Source organism: Tinamus guttatus, unplaced genomic scaffold, assembly GCF_059628265.1.
Source record: "Tinamus guttatus ecotype Peru unplaced genomic scaffold, ASM5962826v1 Tinamus_guttatus_pri_ptg000148l, whole genome shotgun sequence".
Lineage (NCBI taxonomy): Eukaryota > Metazoa > Chordata > Aves > Tinamiformes > Tinamidae > Tinamus > Tinamus guttatus.
The window spans coordinates 80,998-97,243 of NW_028288682.1; the positions used below are offsets into that span (position 1 = coordinate 80,998).

The 16,246-nt window shown below is 41.1% G+C and overlaps 1 protein-coding gene across 1 annotated transcript in view; it reads left to right on the forward strand.

The window, feature by feature from the left end:
* The window catches only part of GRM3 (glutamate metabotropic receptor 3), a 49,570-nt gene extending 38,304 nt beyond the window's left edge, over nucleotides 1-11,266 (forward strand). Inside the window, exons 4-5 of the mRNA XM_010216912.2 lie at nucleotides 5,752-5,926; nucleotides 10,713-11,266. Of these exons, the coding sequence (XP_010215214.2) occupies nucleotides 5,752-5,926; nucleotides 10,713-10,786 (249 nt within the window). The 3' untranslated portion in view covers nucleotides 10,787-11,266. The remainder of the gene's footprint in view (nucleotides 1-5,751; nucleotides 5,927-10,712) is intronic.
* The last annotated feature ends 4,980 nt before the right edge of the window (nucleotides 11,267-16,246 follow it).

The following is a 16,246-nucleotide window of genomic DNA, read 5'->3' on the forward strand; positions in this document are numbered from 1 at the left end:
CTCCTAAAAGGGTCTCACTTTGAACTATGCATGTACAGTTAGAGGTGAAGGGATACAGTAGGTTTTATTATGATAGAAGCAGAGCACATGGATGAAATACCAGAACACCAGAAAAAGCTAGTAGATCATGAGTTATGAGTCATTATGAGTTATTTGGTGAAGACGGGCCTTAAATCAAAAGCTGAACCAAATAGTCCCTTTCAACAAAACAATCTGCCATTCAAACAGCTTTTTATTCTAAATTAAGCAAATAATAAGGAAATAATTTCAAAATTTCCTTTAAAAGTTCTTAAAAAAGAATTCCCAACAAATGTTGGGAATGTCTAGTTGTTCCCCCAGGGGTCAGTCCTTGGCCCAGTCCTGTTCAATTTATTCATCAATGACCTGGATGAAGGCACAGAGTGCTCCCTCAGCAAGTTTGCTGATGATACCAAACTGGGAGGAGTAGCCGATACCCCAGAGGGCTGCACTGCCATCCAGAGGGACCTGGACAGACTGGACAACTGGGCGGTGAAAAACCTCATGCAATTCAACAAGGCCAAGTGCAAGGTCCTGCACCTGAGGAGGAATAACCCCAATCACCAGTACAGGCTGGGGACTGACCTTCTGGAGAGCAGCTCTGCAGAGAGGGACCGGGGTATCATGGTGGACGACAAGTTGACCATGAGGCAGCAGTTGCCCTCGTGGCCAAGAAGGCCAATGGGATCCTGGGGTGCATTAAGAAGAGCGTCTCCAGCAGGTCGAGGGAGGTGATCCTGCCCCTCTCCTCAGCCCTGGTGAGGCTGCATCTGGAGTATTGTGTCCAGTTCTGGGCTCCACAGTACAAGAGGGATGTGGAGCTGCTGGAGAGAGTCCAGCACAGGGCTACAAGGATAATCAGGGGCCTGGAACATCTGCCCTACGAGGAGAGCCTGAGGGAGCTGGGCCTGTTCAGCCTGGAGAAGAGGAGAAGTGTCTATAAGTACCTCAAGGGAGGCAGTGAGGAGGATGGTGCTGGCCTCTTTTCAGTGGTGGCCACTGACAGAACTAGAGGAAACGGCCAGAAACTGAAGCACCAAAAGTTCCGCAGGAACTTAAGGAAAAATTTCTTAACAGTGAGGGTGACAGAGCACTGGAACAGGCTGCCCAGAGAGGTTGTGGAGTCTCCTTCTCTGGAGATCTTCCAAACCCGCTTGGACGCAGTCCTGTGCCACGTGCTCTAGGTGACCCTGCGTGTGCAGGGGGGTTGGACTAGATGACCTCTAGAGGTCCCTTCCAACCTTAAGCATTCTATGATTCTACGTTACGCTTTAATATACTGCTCTTATTTGTTTGAGATAAAATCTGTAACTGAGCATAAAAGGATGAGTTGGTGCCTTCAGCAGCATGATTCAAACAAAATCAGTTAAATTGGTTAAGTTGTAAAATACTGTTGCAAAGCTTCAAGTTCAATAAAATTATATTCTTGAATGGAAACGATAGAATAAAAAAAGAATAAAAATAGCAGAAAAAGAAGAATAAAACTGGCAGATCAGTCTAGAGTCACTATTATAGTATGTGCACAAAATGGCATGTAAAATTCAGGAGCTGATAATGTCACTTAAATGTATTTTTGATGTGACCACCCTGGAATACTACTTTTAGTACTATTTTTCTCAGCCTAGGGAAGGTACTGAGAACCTCAGGAAAGCAGGGATGGATAACAAATGACAGTAAGACACAGAGAGTGACAGTAAAAGAGCTAAATATATTTAGTCTAGACAAGAGTAAACCCAGAGAGACATGATCACAGACTATAAATAATTTCAAGGCAACAACAAAAAAAAAAGAGAGAAAGGAATTATTCAGTCTCAGGAGAAGTTAGGATGGCGAGTAATGGCTTGAAGCTAATGAAGGAAAAGTTTAAGGTAGGCACAGAGAAAAAGTTTCTGGCACTCAAAGCAATCATGAAGATAGACACAGGAAGAGGCCTGTACCAATAACACTGCTGCGGACCATCACATGAGTTGGCCACAAGGGCCAACAGGAGTATGACTTGATCATTCCAGATTTTTTACAGTTCTCTTATGTAAGTGAGATTTTCAGAAGTTCCTATAATTGAATATAAATGCAAGCTTCCTAAGTGCATAAAGTAGCAACTTGAATCACATTGAGTTGACAGAAAATGAGCCTAATCCCTTTTCTGATATTCTTATGAGTCGTCCTGTGTTGAGAAGCCTTTTGAAAATCCTGTCCTAGATGTCTATACTTCCCTAGATCTCTGCATTTCTGGGAATCCTTTGAAAAGCTCAGATTTAATGGACTTTAATTCAGTATCACAGCTGACTATGAACCCACCTATAGCCATTGTAATATAGGCCAATGCCATTGGCATCAACAGGAAAAAAATCTCATTAAGATAACAGTGTCAGTGGAAAAAAAAAAAAGAAGAAGAAGAAGAAGAAAGTAAATGTTCCCTGGCTCAAGATTTTATTATTAAAATGGTAAAAAGTGATTAAAAATATGACAGGTTAAAGGCCTCCATGAGGAGTAGGGCGTGTGAACATGAGGCTTCTTCCAATTATTTGAAAAAGGTTACATCTACTTCTCAATCAGCTGGTCTGTTTCAGACACTCACCGCTGTATTTGTACACGGGTCTGCCTGTTTATCCTGATCAGTGAGGATCAGCTGGCTCGTCATCCTCCCCAAGGCAGAGCTCCATGCCTTCCTGCTGCTCTCAGGTGACGCCCCCTCTTCACCATTCTGGCTTGTTCATCGCAAAGATCCATGGTAGCGCTACAGTCATGAGAGGTATCACCCCACATTTGTTACCCAGATGAGACCACAGCCCTGCAACTGCACACAGATCTCAAACTCCTCCTGTTTGTTCCCTGTGCTTTGCACATCAGCATGCAGGTACGTCAGCGAGGTGTGCAGTCATATTGATTTCCCAGGAAAGGTTTGAAAACTTCCCCCATAAAGCCATTCTGTAGACACTTCCTTGTTTGTGTGCATAGGCAGCCCTATTTTGTTGATTTAAATGTCTCTCTCTTGCCCGTGTCACAATGTGCCCACTAGTCTACCATTCCCTCACTTGACTGTGGGTCATCATTATATGTTCTCAAGGAGCTTTTGCCCCCCCGGTCATGTGAGACCTATCTCTTCCTAGCAATCCTCATTCCTCAAATGGAGTCCTGTGATCATAAAAGATAAATCCCTCTGGCCAACACCAGCTGTGCAACCTCTTGTTGAACTGCAGGATACATTCACTCCTCGTCAAGCCTCTCCCTCTCACCAGTAGTTCAGGGAAAGAAACACCTTGACCCCCATGCCCTAGACCATCACCCCCAAAACCATGTAGCCACATTTGGTCTTCCCTGGTTGTATGACTGATGCCCACTTGGAAGATCAGCCTGGAGTAATAGTCCAAGGCTGCACCAACCGCAGCAGCCTCTCCGAACCATCCTGGATACAAGCCCCTGAGAAGCAGGAAACCTCCCTACAGAACAGGTGATGTTAGAAAATAGGGCAACCATCTCCCCTTGCCCTTATGAGAGACTCTCAGCATCCCTGCAGCCCTAAAACTTCATCTTCTTTCAGGAGGTCAGCATGTGTCAAGTCCTCCACTGTACCAGGGATAGATGGGGGACTGTGTGGCGTCACCACCACTGCTAAGCACACAAACATTATCCCCAGTAGAACTTTTCGTGCCCTTCTGCACAAGCTGCTGTGCAAGCTGGCAAATCTCTTAGCTTAGTAAGTAGCAATGCACTTACATTGGCCTCTCTCTGGCACCTGCTACAAAGATGTCTCACCTTCCCTGATCAGGGAACTGTCTGCTAGAACAAAAGCCCAAAGCAGCCCTTGATGAAGAGAGACTGAAGATGAAGAGTTAGAAGCTTCTAGAGACTTCTAGAAGTCACAGCCTGGGGTAGCTGTCGGTTCCTGGCAGCAGCAGGCACCCTGACATTCCTAAATGAGCTTCCAGGAATCCTCTGGCAACCCTGGAAGCAGTTTCCAAAAAATCTAGATCTAGAAATGAGCCCATAGACTGCTGTCCAAACTGCTGTGTTTGTCAGCTGCCTCAGTTGGCTGAGCTGTCAAAAATTTTAAGGAAGGCTGTTGGATAGAATGGATTTCTCTGATGCCATTGTTGTTCACACTGAATTCACTGAGGGGGTTCTCCCTTGGAATCAAAGCTATACAGAAACCTAGTATGCTTAAAATAAACACAATTTCACACCAGCTCCAACACTTAGCCCATTTAGCAGATTTTTCTCACCTACATATCTTAGACACAAGCTTAAGAAAAGCACAGATAACACAGGAAGGGAAACACCTGGTTAGAGTGATTCTAATAAAAGTAGATGTTAAAAGTTTGTACTGTTTAGCCAATTTATCTATACTTTTTCTTCAAATATAATTCTGGCTGAAGGAGCTCACTCTTTTGCCCATCAATTCTGCTCTGCCAAGCAGAACTGTCCCCAGTTCTGCCGACACTGGTGTCCATAGACAGCAAGCCACTCAACTGCTCTGGGTTAAAAGTAATTCTTTTAACCTAATTCATTTCATTGATTGAGCACGTAACTGTGTCAGCACAACTGAGCACAAGCCATAGCACAGAAGGCCAGGGAGGACAGCACTGTAAGTGAAGAAAACTTAACTAGAAACTACTCTCTCAAATTACTCTGGTTTTATGAGAATACTCATGGTTCTATTTTATCTGTGAAATGGTCTGGTCTGAGACTCCTGCAAAGCTGAATGCAGAGGCTTTTGTATCAAATGCAGACATGGGAAGGAGAAAGTGCAATTGCAAACACAAAAAGTGTTCCTTTCCCAAATTGCCTTTGTATGGTCTCCTGTGATCCCTCATGCTTATGAGAGAAAAGCACCTTTTCATGGAGCTTGCCACACACTCCTTTGGTAAAGAGTGATTATTAATTATATGAGCACTTTAATTATACTCACTGCTGACAAAGCACTTGGTGCTCTGTGTAGATAGAAAGCAACAAAATCCATTCCCTGCTCTAATTTTCATCTTGCAACAATTATTTTCTGACAGGGAGATGTGAGAAGCATGGAAGAAGGCTAATCTCCCAGGACTGCAGGAGTGTAACTAAGGCAAAATGAGCCATGGATATTTAATCGCTCAGATTGAGCAGTAGAATTTAAGGTAGTTTAATTCAACATCTTCATTAAGGAATTGGCTAGGAAGGAAAGAATATAAACTGAAAATGAAGCAGTAAACTGGCACCTAATTATACGAGTGAAAAAAAGAAAAAAGAAAAAAAAAACAGCAAGATAGACAGTGGCAGTGAAGTTGCACTAACAAATGTCCCAATAGCAACTCCTCCAGAATGCTGTAGCCTTGCCAGCAATTTGCTTCTCAGCCTATGGAGCTCTGTGTCAAAGTCGGTGCACTTTTAAGACCATCTGGCAAATGTCACCTGCAGAAATAAGCTCTTCTGATTACTCAGAATGCCACATCTCTGCAAGGGATTGTTCAGGTTCTCTGAATGTGATTAAGGCCAGAGAGTAAATTGATTTTCAAACAGTGCTTTGCATAAGGCACCTAACATAAACCTTCATAAAGCACAGTACCCACAAGGCAGTTTCTACTATAGCCAGCTTTGCCCGGTTGATGCATGACCAACTTTGCAGAGGACTTCCTGGTATGTTTAGGAGTCAAGGAGAAGGGGATGGGAGAGAGAGAGAGAGTAGAGTTATCCTTCCCATGATGTTTTAGAGCTTTTTATACTGAAATACAGCACTTTGCACCCACTCTCTCCTAGGTGCAGACTACCACCATGTGCATCTCTGTAAGTCTGAGTGGCTTCGTCGTGCTGGGCTGCTTGTTTGCACCCAAGGTGCACATCATCCTCTTCCAGCCCCAGAAGAACGTGGTTACTCACAGACTCCATCTCAACAGGTTCAGCGTCAGTGGGACCGGGACCACTTACTCCCAGTGTAAGTAACAAAACTGCCACCTCTCTGTAAAATCATGGGGTTGCTGTTTTTTGCCAGTAACACAAAGCGTTTTGTAAGCTGGGTTATGAACCCCATGGAAGCATCATTTCATTTGTGTCTGGAGAGAAAAACATTTTCTTCTCACATGGGATTCAGCTCAGCGCCCAATTTGAAGCTCATTGAATTCAACAGAAAGCTTCCCGCAGGCTCTGACTCAAACCCGTTCTGCACAAAACCTGTCTCCCACTGTCACCCTCGCTGCAGCAAAAGGAACAGATTGCCCTAGAGTATTACTGTCAAAATGAGATGCTGTCAGGACCCAGGCCGCCACATTGCGCTTTCTCAGTGCATCTTATTGCCTGGGTTATAAGCAAGGGCGCTAAGTCTGGGGCAAATGCATACGAGGGATGCCATAAACTGTTTCTATACACTTAGCATGACCCTTTCCAAGCACCTAGAGAAGTGATCAGTGCGAGCCAGCTCATTTCTCCTGCCCTCCTCCTTTCCCTCATCTTCTATTTCTTCATCTCAAGCAGATTCACGTCTGTGATTTTGTTTTGGGACTGTCACTCTTTTTTTTTATTTTACATTAATTGTTCATATATTTTAGGGAATTAAAAAAAAATAGGTCACGTATATTTTTTCCCTTGTCAAGCTTAGCTTGTCAAGCATGGGAGCACACAGCACCTCGTTCAGAGCTCTGCAGACGGCATGTCTCACCTGGAAGGATAATTGAAAAAGCACACTGCGACTAGAGAGAGGCAAACAACGAGACACGGACGAAAGGAGGGAGGCAGAGCAAAGTTTGCTAGGAAGATCACACCAGCCTAGCCTCAGGCATTAAACTGTGACCTAAATTTCCAAATTGACTAGAACTGTTTGGCATCTCAGGTTTCAGAGGGAACTGTGGGAATGATCTGGGGACTCTGCCATGCCCTCAAATTGGCAGGGATTAGGAGGAAGAGGGCCCTAGCACTTTTTGCTTCTCCCACCCCAAAAGCCAAACTGTGCCGTGGGTGCTCAGGGGCCCCTCAGAAGGGATCAGCTGTATGGCACTACTTGTCCCCCCCATCTCATTCAGATGAGGATTTCATCCTGTCTTGACATCAGAAATCAAAATCACACTGCTATTTTGGAGAACTTAAATCAAGCCCAGAGTCAGAAGTACGCAGCACTCCCAAAGTGGATTTGCAAGAACCATGAATTCCCAATAATCCATTAGACAAAATGATAAGTCTCGTGTGATTTTTTGCATCCCTGCCTGCATGAAGTGGTCTTTCCAGTTTTGTCCCATATACTATGCACTAAGCTAAATCAGAAACCCTTTTGATTTGTGGATACTTCTGTGTAGGATTGCATTTTGAAATTAGACTTTTTTATTATTACAATCACTGCATAATATGTATGTGAATGTGTGGGTATGCGCAATCTCAGTACACAGCTTTAAACTGAAAATTTACTTTTAAGGTTTGTGAAAAGCTTTCAGACATTCAGGAAAGCCTAAAAATACAGCTTTAGAGCATCTTGCTAATCCATTATTTAGATCTGTCTCTTATTATTTCCCCTGCTTACAACTAACAAAATGGAGGTGTTCATCTCTGTTGGTCTTTTCAGGCCTTGCAAAGAAGCTAGAAAGACCTGAAAGGGAGACTAGAAGGTCTGTTGCGTACAATGGGAGAAGCCCAACTGCTCCCTTATTATTTTAGCAAAGATTATTTTAGCAAAGTAACACTGAGAATCCACTTTGATAGCACCATATTTTTAGAGCAGGCAAACTTTTTCTAACTCCCTTCCATTTATGTGTAAATGATTTTGAATACATTTTCTTTTAATGTTATTTCAACTCTTCAGTCATTCATAAACTTCCAAAAGGGTTGTCATCCAAATTGTTTTTAATCCATATCATGGCCTTTTCCATGCCTGCTACAATCCCCTTTCATGTGCACCCTGCTCATCAGTAGGAATATTCCCTCAGTGACAGCATGAGGACAATGAGAGAACATCAATCACCACACTGCATATTAAATATATATATATATATATTCCTCTTATCAGTCCTGAGACTGAGAGCTTGTTTTTGTTTTGGTTTCAACGCGGTTTTCATCAGTCACAGGCTGCTTAATGACGACTGATACAAATTAGCTGCAGGTTATTTTAGTAGCAGAGGCACCTGAAAAGCCAGTTTTTGTTCATTATCATAAGCACAGGATTTTTCCTCCAGAAGCTCAGTTTCTCACCTCAGTGTATTCCCACCTCCATGTAATATCCACATGGACATCTGCACCCAGATGTAAGCTTCTCCGTAAGTGCCCCATAGGGGTCAGAAAAATAATTAAAGCTACTATTTATAGCCAGGCAGGCATATATTCTCTCTGAGTAGCAATTCTAGCTCTAAACCACTGTAGCTATGTAGCTTTTCTACACAATTAACTCACAGCTATCCAGCTGTGAGCATGAGTAGAGGAAGCAGCACACAGTATAGCAAGTTGGAGCCTGCCTATTCCTGACTGTGCAGATATGCTGCAAGGTGCCCACAGCAGCACTGAGCTCTTGTACTTAACTCGGGTTCTGTGCCCAGTATTTTCTCAGAAAAATGAGAAGACTGCTGGGGAAGAGGAGAGCAAAGCATGAATTGCAGCCAAATCAGGATTGCTGCTCATGTCGCACATTTTTCTTTGGCACAAGCACAAGGGCAAAATGGAGGTGAGGTGTCTCTAATAGCTCCGGCAATTCTTCATTTGGCTGCTGCTCTAAGGCGTGATGTGAAACGCACAGCTGGTGTTTAACATTGCTGAGGGGTAGGGAAATGTAAGATCTTTTGTTCAGCCAAGAGACAGAACTGGATATGTGTGAGCATTTTCCTCCACTCAGCAGAGTTAATTTCTACCTCCCAGCATTAGAAGAGAGGTATGTGCCGTGAAGGTAAGCCTGGGAACTGAAAAAGCAAGGGTACTTTTTTCTTGATTATCATATTCTCTGTCTGGCTTTGGTGTCCTCCTGACCCACTTACTGCAGTATTTTGAGCTATTCATAGTCTTCAATGTGTTGAAGTTCACAGAACCCCTGAAGCTAAAAAACTTCTGGGTGGGTGACAGATGTACACAGAAACTAAATGCTTTTGCCCTTAGTCACAGTATAGTAGGATAGGGATTTGAATCAGGTCTCCTAAGCAGTACCGATTTTTCATTTTGGCAAAAAAAAAGTAATAGTAGTTAGCAGTCCTAGTAGTAGTAATGATAAAATTATTAGGTCATGGTATTGTCAGACTGTAGTCAGTTTAAAACTGAATATAAAACCAGAGAGTTAATTTTCACAAAATCTTAAATTTGATGCTACCTACAAATAACTGATTCCAGCATATCCAGGTTGGGCAATATCAAGTCCTCCTTACATAATTCAGAGCAGGGGCTCATTTTTGGCCCTCCTGTTTATCAAGGATTTACCCTTTCCTCCAAGTAGTTCTTTGGTCTGAATTTGCCTCTAAATTTCTCTTGTTAAAGTAGTTCTGCTTTCCATGAAATATTTATTTACTCAAATAAAGAATTAGAATTAGTAGCTGATTTGAAGAAAGAGGACTCCGTCTTTCAAATGATGCTGAGTGCCTTTACAGAACTAGTCTTCTACTGAAAGACAAGACTAGCCAGCACCAGTTTTGGAAGACTGACCATGCCCTTGTCAGCTATATAAGCTACTTTTTACACTGCATGCTTGAGTTTACTAAGTCATTGCTTGCTGCATGTTTTCTTTGATGAAGACATCACATTTTTCCGGGTCACTGTTATCATTAACCTAATGTATCTTTCAGAAAACAGCTTTATGGTGCTGTGAACAGAGATGTCATAGAGCATCTGAAAGCACATTCACGATGCCCAATAGATCATTTTAACAAAAATGGACAGATGGGATTGATTTTAAATTTAAATCCACAAGACTTTAGCACAATAATAATATATTCTACAATCAATATACAAATGCATTAAGAAACAGAGTCTCATACTCAGCATCATATTGTCATGTCACTGAAGCAAAGAAAATACTGTGAATAAATTATTAGGCAATGTAGATAAGGGTATCAGGATCTAACCCTCACTTTTGGAGTCATATTTAATCCTGATTGAGAGGTCCTAGAGGTCAAGGGGAATACTTTGGGATTAGGTTAAAAAAAAAGTTGTTTGCAAATTCGCAATTACTCATAAATTTCTTGACTCACATAAACATTTTTTTTAACTAAAATGTAGGTCAACACACAGTTCTAATGTGCAGAAGTGGATTCTCTCCTGGATTAAAAAATGCATGCATTTTATTTGAGAAATGTCTATTCTAATTAAGGGAAGCTTGCAGAGTCTGACTTTAGCATTTCATGAAAAATCCAAAGATTCAATGTTTATTTATTTTACTAAGTCATCTTAACACAACTCTAGCTAAACTATCTCACACTACTGTAGAAAACTGTATAAAGTGAGACCCTTTGCCCCTGCAAAATATATGCATTTTATTTAGACACTCTTCATCACCCTATACCTGGCCTCACTCAATAGTCAGCAAAGAGAAATCAGCTTCCTTCTGGGGATATTTCAGACTTTCTAAGATCTGACTTGTCTTGCAGAAATGCAAGCAGTACTTCTGTCAGCTCCACTGCTGGCACCGTCAACCTCAGTGAATCTTTACTAGACATCTTAATTAGGTTAGATGAGATGATCCAGGTAACAAGAGTTTGAATCCAGATGTTGTTGGTCGGTCAACCCCTAAAGTTGGCTGATTTTCCCTTTTTTTTTTTCTCTTTCAGCATCTGCTAGCATGTATGTTCCCACTGTCTGCAATGGAAGGGAAGTTCTGGACTCCACCACCTCATCTCTGTGATTTTGACTTGCAGTTCAGCTCTGGAGTTTCTAGACTGTTAGGCAAAATTTTGCACATGTTGTGCACTCTGAAAAACACAAGTGGAAAAAATCACAAGAAAAGAAAACAAAATAGTTCCTTTTTTTAGAAACAGTATAATAAATTATTTTTCAGGATTGTACAGTATATAGTGATGTTCTGGAACTTTTTAGACTGATTTTAGCCCTTCTGTTGTTAACGGTTGTAAGGGACATGTAAATAACCATGGTTCACAATGTGCATAGTCCTGCATTAAGGGAGTGATTTGTTGCAAGCACAGTTGTAGTTAGGTGACTTCTTTCCTACGAACTTCTTTTGTAGCTCCTTGTTGTAATTAACTTAGACTGCATTTCTATGTTGTATATTACAGTTACCTTACTTGTAACGGATTGGTTTTCTCAGCACAAAACAGCAGTATTAATGTAAAGGCACCAATAATAAAAAGGTAAAAGTTTTTCAGCATGGTTTTATTTTTGTTTCTTCTTCCCTCAAAATCATTATATTTATGAGAGGATTTCCCTAGTGTAGGTAAAGAGGATAAAAAGGCTCTAGTATATGTGTGTATGTACATATGTGCAAATGTGTGCCAATGTTACAGAATCTCCATTGTATAAAATGCACAGCCCTGCTCTGCTGCTTATGATAAATGCTTCATCGGGGCTAAGTATAAACTCCCTCTCTTTTAGCAAAAAAAAAAAAAAAAAAAACACATTATTAAATCATCTCAAGTGATCTTTTTATTAGTAAGAAGCAGGGTTATTTCCAAAAGTGAAAATATTTTTGAAAGTATCTTCATATTTCTGTTTTTATGACCCACCTAATTGCATCTCAATGAGATATTACCAAAAATTGTCATTTTTTGATCACTGCGTCACTCATTTGCCATGATTTAATGCTGTCGTGCACACCAATAGACTTTTAGAATATACAGATAAGGAGATTTTAGATTAGGCTGGCAAAGACATGGAAGAAAGTCCGCCAGAACATTAGCTAAGATTGTTTATACCTCCAGCAATGACACAGCTGGTTCAGTTTGTCTGCATCACCAGGGCTATGAAACATAATTGGAGCTCCACAGAGACGCAAGGATCAAAAAAAGGCACAAAAGAGAAATCCAGCAGAAATTTACACACCTCCAAGGTAACCTTTGCATTCAAAGGTCTCAGTCTGAGACGCACACATACAGGCTACTTAGACAATTGCAAATTAACTCTGAAATCTGACTGTAAAACTGCATACAGAAGGCCTCTCTCCTTCTATTGAAACAATCTGAAATCCTCTCTTCTGCTGGGTCCAATAAGTCATTAAGGAAACAAACATTGCTTTGATTAATGTGCCTGGGCATATTTACCTAAGGGCTCATTTTCATTGATCTCACTCCAACTAAGCAATAGCAAAATTCTCATTGACTTCAAAGACGGCATCACTGAGGCTTGAAAGGCACAGACTGAAGGTACACACTGCTGGAAGTGCAGATTTGTTGGAGCTGAGGTCTACATGTAGACTTCACTACACATTTCTGAAAAGTTTTTCTGAAATTAATTTCTGAAAGTAATTTTGAATGCCAGAATCAAAGATGTGCATTCTTAAAATTGCTACTCATAGCTAATTGTCTAGTTTTTCTGCACACCCGTGTGTCTACCAACAAAGATCTTTCTATGTCTGCACTTTTACTACCAGCTACACATGTACCCATTTAATCCTCGGTAGCTTGGAGCTGTCTAGTACTGAAATGTATGTGGAATTCCCCCAAACCAGTATGCTTGATGTGTATATATATACATATATAGGTACTGCTTTTGCATATGCACACAAAAACATGCTTAATTCTGGCATTCCAGCCCTCTGGAGCTCACATATTATTCCTGGCATTCCCATATTTCACTTGGGTGTGTCTTGAAAGTTTTTCACTTCTTTCCTTTGAATTTCAAAGGATGCAGATTATCTGATACTTCCTGATGCTTGAAGTAAACCAGTGCCAAGTTCAGAAAAAATGAAACAGAAAATTTCAAAGTCTAGCCGTAGCTTTGCCAACATCACAATGTCATGAAAATCTCTGGAGCAGGACTCACTCTTTGAAAGGGACTGTGAATATGAGCACGATGCTCTAGTGCTATGCTGGCTTTTAATATTGGGAAAAATCCTCTTTCTGCCTTGGGAAAATGACCTTCCTTTTATGTGGCATGATGAGGGAGGAAAGTGTCCTGTTTTGCCTTAGAGCAAATTTTCACACTTCATCAGACCCAGTGCTAGAGTGCCAAGGAAAAAGGTAGGTAACATCCTCCCTTCTCCAAGGGCCAGGTTACTAAATCTGAACAAACACACACAGAGTACTACTAGAGTACTTCAAGGGGAGCGAAGCCTCACACCCTGTTATGGCAGGTACTGCTGATTTCCTTAACTCTCAGTTGACGTGGTTAAACTTGATTTGCCCAACTTCACTGTGCAGAAAGAAGAAATAACACAAAAAAAAAATACTTACTAAACAGTCATACAGAAGGTTTTCCAAAATTCTGTATAATCTATATTACAATGCTACCAAGGGCAAAGAGGAAATACCCATGGGTTTGTTTTTTTGTTGTTTTTGTTTTTAATGCTGCCTCATATGATCATTTGTGCCTCTCTGTTTTAAATGGTTTATAGTTTTATTTCCCACCAGTATAAAACCTAGTCTTAGGGTGTAAAATCCTTCTAGTATTTTTATGGCTTCCATCCTAAGTAGAGATTTGCCTAGAGCAATTTACCATGGTGCATGGGAGCCCCTAGCATGTCTTTCCCAAAGGGTCAGAGCACCACTCTGAACACTCTATGCACCAGAGGGGCAGAAACACCAAGAACAAGAGCAAATCCTACTCCAACTTCAACAACACTGCACTGCAGGCTGCAGAAAAGTCCGGTTGTTTATTCAGGAACAGAAATCTTAGAGCACTTTAATTCCATAGAACAAATCAAGAGCACAGGAAGGTTGTGAATAACTGGTGTCTTTGTACTTAGTACTTTGTACTACCTGAAAGAAAAAAGTCTTTGTTGATGTTTTGGTAGAGAAGTGTCTGTTTTTAAAGTCTTGACTGAATTTTGAAGGCTAGAAAATCCACTGTTCTTGCAATAGGAAGGGGATGAGTAGAAAGTGAAGGCATGGAGGAGGCATGAAAGGTCAATCTTATTGACTCTTGCCCCTGGCAGTCAGGAAGGGTCTCTTCTCTCCCTGAAAGTGTCACTTCCCTACTTACACCAAATCTTCCATTGTCAGCAACAATAAGAAGACAGATAAGGACATCAGGCTGTGTAGAATGAGCTGAAAAATCATTACCCGGAAAAAAACATTACCCTAGTGTGGCTTTCTGGTACATTGCCATTTTAAGTCAATTTTCTGCAAAGCCCACTGCGTTCCCACAAACACAGTCCTCAAAGCCTAGCAAAGCTTTTAGAAACTATTATTATTAAATCATCATAAATGCCTCTATGCAATCTTGGAGGAGCAACAAAAATGGAAGCACAGAGCAATGGATTTCACCTGCAGTGGAAGATATGTCCAGCTCCCAAAGATTGCTTCCATGTGTCCAACAAACCTATGTTAGACCAACGAAAGACAACTATGAAATCAACAGAAATAGTTAAAGGTTAGCAGAAACAGCAGCAACATAATTAACATGAGTAACGTGAGTACAAATACTACAGTGCCTCAAGAGCTAACATTAAGACAAAATCTGGATGTGTCTTGGGCTGAACCCTCTAGGGAGCCTCTAGCATGGTGAAGTGTGTGAGGAGGGAGCCAAGGAAATAAATTGGGCCATGCATAAAATGAAAGCTCTCAGAAGTCACTTTTGCATGTTTTTTATTCAAACACACAGGAAAAACATCCACACAACCTTCCCGTGGCTTGTAGGTGCTGTTAGAGCACCCGCCTCAGAGCATGGGGCCTTGTATACACCTGAGGCAATAACCAAAACACCGTAGCAGCTTATAATCCTCCCTTCTTACATCTCCCTCATCCTTGCCACACTTATTCAATTGGAAGTATTGCCAACAAGATGCTGGGGGGGGGGGTCACCTTCTGCTGTGATACCTCTGACATATTTCAGAATGAGCTTGAGCTGTCATACCTTTCCTCTGCTCCTATTTTCATATTTGCCTGTCAAAGCAGCATGATTCTAATGTGCTCAAAAGCAGAAAGAAGCAGAAACTGGGAGTTTCTGTGATTCTCTGAAATAAGTGTACGAGGGGAAAGTATTAAGAGAGAAGAATGCCAAAGATAGCAGAACTTTCCAGGATTTCTTAGAGGTTATCAATCACTATTACATTAACTAGAATAAAAATTTAAGTCCTTCATGTTTCAGGACATGGACACTAGTGAGAGGGATTTTTAGCTTCAGAAGGAATTTCATCTTCATTGGAATGCTGGTGTCCATTGTAGCTGCTTTTACTTTTGTGATGAAGTTGTTTTACTCCTATGATGTGTTGGCCACTGCTAGAGATGAGTCAAGCACCAGCTTCCAGGTGACAATGATGTTTCTTGCTGCCTTTTCTGATTTAACAGGTAAGTGTCTCTATTTTACGGGTATTACTGACTCTGACACACCAGGGAAAACAAATACTACAAACTTACTCCTTCGTATATGGAGAGTCCCAGAATGTCCTTTTTTTAAAAAAAAAAAAAAAAGGCAAACACTAAAATGCTCTCTTTGAACAGGGGTGATAACTACTTGAAAATACCCAATGACTTTTCATTGTTGCTCTAAAAGACTTAATTTCCCCCCCAAACAGACTCCACGTCAATTGTATGATATGCTACAAACACCAACCAGCATAATCAGAACTAAGATAGAACACACTCTTTGCACAATTCCCCCCTAGCAAGCACCGTCAAAGCTGAGACACATTCTGCTTAATTTGCCAATAATTTATACAGAGACACCACTGAAATGTGCTTAATCTTCAAAGAGATTCGATTGCTTGACTCCGGATTTCAAAGAAAAGCATGCAAATGCAGCAATAAAATGCATTCCATTTAATCAACTGAACACATAACAGACTGATTCACATTGTTTTTATGGCATCAAATAACAATTTCTGGTGTGACTCCATAAGGGAGTAAAGGGGAAGGCTGCTGTAAGCATATTTTGGCAGAGTGCTAGAAGAGGTCACAGACAGCAGATTTCTTAATGAAGTGTAAAAGGCTTCCAAAATGTGCCTCATGGGAAAATGGAAATAACCTCCCCTTCATACTGTGTCTTTAGCAGAAAGAAAATAACAGCAAAAGTCAGCTAAGATATGGCAGTTTTAACTTTCTTAATTACTGGAAAATGCCATTTTCTTATTAAAAAGTAAATAAAGTCTACAATATTGGTTGGTATCCTACTATGTAAGTGTTGCACCAAATGCACTATTAGATTGCCAGGGAGAATTTTGATGAAATTCTGGTTTTAAATAACAAAATATTTG